Source organism: Benincasa hispida, chromosome 9 (genome assembly GCF_009727055.1).
Source record: "Benincasa hispida cultivar B227 chromosome 9, ASM972705v1, whole genome shotgun sequence".
In the NCBI taxonomy this organism is placed as follows: Eukaryota; Viridiplantae; Streptophyta; class Magnoliopsida; order Cucurbitales; family Cucurbitaceae; genus Benincasa; species Benincasa hispida.
The window spans coordinates 28490397-28496288 of record NC_052357.1 but is presented as its reverse complement, the minus strand read 5'-3'; the positions used below and the strand labels follow the sequence as shown (position 1 = coordinate 28496288).

Genomic DNA, 5892 nt, shown 5'->3' with positions numbered 1-5892 from the left:
TTCAAGTTTAGAGGCTCTGTCGATGCTTCTCCATCTTCAAGTTCACGATCGTCGTACATGGCCCGCTTCCATCTTCAAGTTCAAGATCGGTGTGCATGGTTCCACTTCCATCTTAAGTTTAAGATCAGGGTGCATGGTTCCACTTCCATCTCAAGTTCAAGGTCGATGTGTCTGGCTCCGCTCCATCTTCAAGTTCAAGGTCGGTGTGTGTGACTCTGTTTCATCTTTAAGTTCAAAGTTGGTGTGCATGGATTTGCTCCATCTTCAAGTTCAAGGTCGGTGTACATGGCTCCCTTCCATCTTCAAGTTCATAGTCGGTGTGCATGGCTCGGCTACATCTTCAATGTCTCCGTCTACAAAGTCATGACGGGGCTTCTCTTTCATCTCCAAAGTCGTGACATGGATTCGCTTCATCTCAAAGTCATGGCGTGGCTTCGCTTCATTTCAAACTGATGGTGCGGCTTCACTTCATCTCCAAAGTCTAGCGTGACTCATTTCATCTCCAAAGTCTAGCGTGGCCTACTTCATCTCCAAAGTCTGGCAGGGCTCACTTCATCTCCCAAGGCTGGCGTGGCTTGCTTAATCTCCCAAGTCTGATATGGCTTGCTTCATCTCCCAAGTCTGGCATGGCTCCACTTCATCTTCACAATTTATGTCAATGTAGCTTTTCTTCTTCTCTAAAGGTTGATACAACTTCACCCCTTCTCCAAAATGTTGGTGCAGCTTCGCTTTCTCTCCAAAAATATTGGTGTGGTTCCACCTTATATACGAGATCAAGTTTGGTCTGCTAGCTCCACCTCATATGCAAGGGAAACTTTGGCCCATCCAACTCCGCCTCATATGTGAGATCGACTCTGATCAACCTGACTCCACTCAAAAGCTTGATAGCATAATACCTCATCTTCAAAGTCAGATCAAGAAGTGATATAATAAGGTAGACCTTTCTGGGGCCATCCCTAAGTTGATTGAATGGAAGGGTTGTAAGCATTACCAGGGCCCCCATAAGGATTAAAATGTGCAAGGGTAGACCTTTCCGGGGTCATCTCTAGTTGATCAAATTGGGGGAGGGGGGGGGGGGGTTGTAAGCCTTTCCGGGATCCCCGACATGACGATCAAAATGTGCAAGGGTAGACCTTTCCGGGGTCATCCCTAGATGATCGAATGAGGAAGTTGTAAGTCTTTCCAGGGCCCCCCATGATGATAAAAAAGGTATATAAGTAGACCTTTCCGAAATCGTCCCTAGGAGATCAAATGGGAGAGTTATAAGTCTTTCTAGGGCCCCTCTCATGACGATCAGGAAGCATAAGCACTAGCAACGATACAATGGGTAAACCTTTTTGAGGTCGTCCCTAGGAGATCGAATGGGAGAGTTGTAAGCCTTTCTGGAGCCCCTCCCATGACAATTAGAAAGCACAAGCACAAGCGACTAGACCTTTCGGCGGGGGGGTTCTTAGGTGATTGAATGGGAGAGTTGTAAGCCTTTCCATGGCCCCTCCCATGACAATCAGGAAGCGTGAGCACGAGCGACGATATAATAGGTAGACCTTTCCGAGATCATCCCTATGTATGTCAAAGAGACGGTCACGCAGAGAGGCATTGCTACAAAAAAGAAAACAAAACAAAAAAGATCAAAAGAAAGAAGAAAAATAAGGAAAAGAAAAAAGAAAAGAAAAAGAGAGAGAGAGAGAAAAGGAAAAGGAAAAAAAAAGAAAAAAACGGTGGGAAAAAAAGACAAGAAAGAAAGAAAATATTAAAAAAAAAGTTGGAAAAATGAGAGGAAAAGGAGAGAAAGGAAAGTGTAGAAGAAGATAAGAGAATGAAGATAATGGAGGAATTTAGGGTTTTATTTATAGAGGTTTACAGGTTACATAACAAATTAGGAAATCCAAATCAAATAAAAATTTGATTTAAAATATTAGATTTTTATTATATTTCCTAGTTTGATTCTATTCTAATCTCAAATTGAATTTTTTTTAAAAAATTGAAATTAAACAAATTCTCTATTTAATTCAATTTTATTAGATTTTGTCCTTAAATTTATTTTCAAAAAATTTGGACATATTCCAATTTTGTTCAAAATCAAATTAAATTGGAGATAAAATTTGAATTTTTCTCTTAAATTAAAAAATTGGTCAAATTCCAAATCTCATACTAAATTCAATTTTCTAAGCTTTTATCTCATAACCAAATTAAATTGGTTTTGCGACTTCTTCATTTGCTAGACACAAAGGGCACATGGAGGGAGATAAACAATGATCCCAGAGTTGGTAATGTAGAGTGGCTCAACAGTTTAGCCAAGAAAACAGAAACCATATCAACAATATGTTCCTACTGATTACTAAGTGTGCAAAGGAACCTAATTTATTCCAAATCTTTGAAATGCTGAATCCAAGGGCTTCTCAAATCAACCCAAGCTTGCCGGAAATGTGCCAATGGTGATTATCTGAGCCGAGAACACTTTAACAACCCAACACCAAAATGAATCTTACTCTTTGATGAATCTCCACTTCCATTTAAACAGAAGTATTACAATGTTTCTATTTTTTAGATTGTTGCCTTTTGACCTTCCCACAAAAAACGCTCTAAAACCGGATGTTAAATTTATAAGAATGACTTCAGGGCTGACTTCTTTAATTTATCATTAAGGCCCCTAGTGTTCCATGATAAGATCTTCAAAATTAAGCCACCTCCTGAGGAGATGGAGATGCTATGTCCTGCAATTGGAAACCCCAAGCCGCAACTAACGATGTAAACTTGGATGGAATTTGAGAAAGGGATAGAAGTGATACACTTACTGGAAACCACAAGCCGCAACTAACGATGTAAATTTGGATGGAATTTGAGAAGGGGATAGAAGTGATACACTTACTGGGCCTTGTTGTTGCATAAAAAGCGTTCTGTATGCTTCCCCCAAATCATCTGTATTAATTTCTTCTTCAATCATAATGTTTTCTCTGTCGAAAGTTTCACTACTGACACTAACATCGGACTCATCTTCCGATTCCCGATCCCAATGCTTCTTGTAACCTTGAGAAAATGTACCTTGAACGAAGGAATTTTCGAACCTGGAATAGTGAACTTAAGCTATGGATGAGTGTCTTGACTTTGGATTCTTAACTTCATGAGGAATGAGGGCTCGAACAAAGTTGTCCTCTAAAAAATCGGGGTCTGATGAATGATGTACCAGAGCATTAGCTGAATGTTTAAACCTTTGAGATCTGAGCTTTGGTGTCAAGCTCGGAGGAAAAGTATTTTCCACCACCTCAACTGTGTCCTCAAGGTACAAATGGTCTGACTCTTCCTCTACAACCTGTGGCGAGGGATATTCCGATTCTTTCTCAACACCAGAAACAAAGTGAAACTGAAAGGACGGGTCTTCTACATTCAAAACGATCGCCTTAAAGATGTCCTTTATCCAGCTGTAAATGCTATCTTAAAGATGTTCAGAAGTTCTATCGGCTCAATTGATTGGTCATTGGCACTGGATCTTGTCCTTTATCCAGCTGTAAATGCTGTCTTAAAGATGTTGGAACCGTTTCAACTTCCTCCTAGGATAGTTGTCTTGTAACTGAATTTGAATGCAATGAATCCCAAACTGCAAAGTTAATTACATAAACAATCAATCACAGTTCCGTCAACTAAATTAAACAAACAATGAAGAATATAAACACAAATTCAATGACTAAGAGAACACACTAATCTGGTCCATGTTGGTTTATTTGCTCTTGATGAATTTGATCCCCCTGAAACTCCAATAATGCATGTCAGAAAATCACAGCAAAAGGATATATAAAGGCAAACAATCTACAAGAATAAAAATTAAAACAGAGAGGGAAAAGAAGTGGAAACCTATCCAGTCCATGAAACGATGTGTCATTCCTTCTTGAAACTGATTAGAAATTTCCAAGTCATATACCTCCTAATAAGTCTATCAATAGATGTCTTATTATCAGCGTTGCCGCTTTTGGATAGGAAACTTTCGAAGCAAGTCTAGACATTCTTGATATTTTTCATCTTTGCAAACCATGTCTACGACTATGGTGCAAATGCCAGCTTCTGGCAACACATCCTTCTGAACCATCTGTTGAACCACCTCATCTGATTTATTACTCTCGCAGAAACCACACAAAAGGGTACTATACGTAATTATGTTGGGAGTACAACCGTTTTCTTTCATCTTCTGAAATAAAATATTTGCTTTATCTACTTGTCCCCCTTTACAAAACCCATGGATCATAATGGAATAAGTCACAACATCTGGTTGAAGACCTTCCTGGGATAGTTTTTCGAATTGCTCCCAAGCAGTTTCAAGTTTCCCCGCTTTGCATAGGCCATCAATTAGACAACTAAAACTTTCAATGTCCAATTTCAAGTTGTATGATTTTAGTCATTAAAAAATCTATCGCTTCAAATAAACAGCCATTCTTACACAAACCATCTAAGAAAATACCATATATATATGAACCTTCGGGAATACCATAAGCTTTAATGACACCAAATAGTTTCTTTGCATCACCAACCTTACCTGCCAGAAAAAAGCCCTGTTAACAAGGCACCATATGTTTTCACATCTGGCCTCTTTCCCACTTGAAGCATTCCATTATAAAGTTTCATTGCTTCTTCCACCTTCAAGGATTTACAATACCCATTGATTAACACAGTGTAGCTAATCACATCAGGTTCACATCCCTTGCTTGGCATACTAACGAATAGCTCATTGGCACCATTTAGGTCACCAACCAAACAAAACCCCTCAATCAGTGAATTATAAGTAAACAAATCAGGAAGGGTACCTCTGTGAGTCATTAATCTCTAGCAATTCCTTAGCCTTGATAACCTTTCCTGCCTTGCAAAACATATCAATCAACACATTGAATGTGACCACGTTTGGTTGAACACCTTGATCCACCATCTCATTTAACAAACGTTTAGCCTCCTTCCAGTTTCCACTACAACAAAACTATGAATCAAGGAGTTATAAGGAAAAACATTGGGAACCATTCCCTGAGCTTTCATTTTGTCAAGAAGTTCTTTTGCCTCATCTTCCCGTCCATACCTTACAAAGTCCATCTATAATTATATGATAGCAAATAACATTAGGCTTACAATTAATCCCATATTGACCAGTGTCATTGAGCATTTCTTGATGCAACTTAAGTGCAATGTTAACATTCCCCGTTCGACAGAGCTCCTTGATTAAAGTCCCATAAGTAACCACATCAGGCATATACAACCTAACTTTTGCATTCTCATAAACAGTCGTGTCGCTTCATTAATCCTAAGCTCCATACACAAGCCCTTAATCAAGGTCGTGTAAGTCATTTTATTAGAAACATAACCACACCTGAAAATCCTCGCCATGGCTGCAAGACCTTCGCTAACCCGATTCACATTACAAAAAGGCATTCATCAAAATATTGAGCGTGAAGAAGTTAGGGAAAAATCCAGCAAGGTGCATTTTATAATACAGCTGAAAAACCTGAGAGTAGTGCTTAATCTTAGCAAGTCCACCAAGTTAAAAGATTGAATGAAGACATGGAGGAGTAGGACTGGAGTGCATCATTAGGTCAAAGAAATGTAATGCTTCAGTTGGGGTAATCTTACCTGTTCTGCAGTTCTGTAGGAAGGTGTGAAGCCGGCGTTGAAACAAAAGCCCTGTATTGAAGTTTTGCGGCGAAATTTCCGGTGATGCGAGGGGTTGGGGTGGCATTTAGGATGATTTGATGATGGAATTGTTTGGAGAGCGAGTAAATAGAGAAGAGGAGAGCTTACCTTTGGAAGAAACTGAAACAATGGAAGAAGCGGAAGCCACACTCTTCGAAGCCATGTTTTGATTTGAATTGGGGTTTTTGGAAGAAATTGGCAGTGTCTTCCCAACCATCTCCAAATTTT

At 39.4% G+C, this 5892-nt stretch overlaps 1 protein-coding gene and 1 long non-coding RNA gene across 3 annotated transcripts; both read right to left on the bottom strand.

Moving 5' to 3' along the window:
- Positions 1 to 2186: 2186 nt before the first annotated feature.
- Positions 2187 to 3952, bottom strand: LOC120085444. 2 transcript variants are annotated; one of them, XR_005483935.1, is made up of 3 exons: positions 3850 to 3939; positions 3697 to 3743; positions 2187 to 3595 (listed from the first exon to the last, which is right to left on the bottom strand). It is a non-coding gene; the product is annotated as an uncharacterized LOC120085444 (long non-coding RNA). The 2 variants fall into 2 exon arrangements; XR_005483934.1 differs by having other exon boundaries at positions 3697 to 3952.
- Positions 3950 to 5892, bottom strand: LOC120084654 (pentatricopeptide repeat-containing protein At3g22470, mitochondrial-like). The gene is given in 7 exon segments (XM_039040463.1): positions 3950 to 4320; positions 4466 to 4535; positions 4537 to 4809; positions 4811 to 4960; positions 5057 to 5238; positions 5536 to 5655; positions 5773 to 5892. Coding segments are annotated over 7 exon segments (1275 nt in total). The 5' UTR covers positions 5882 to 5892.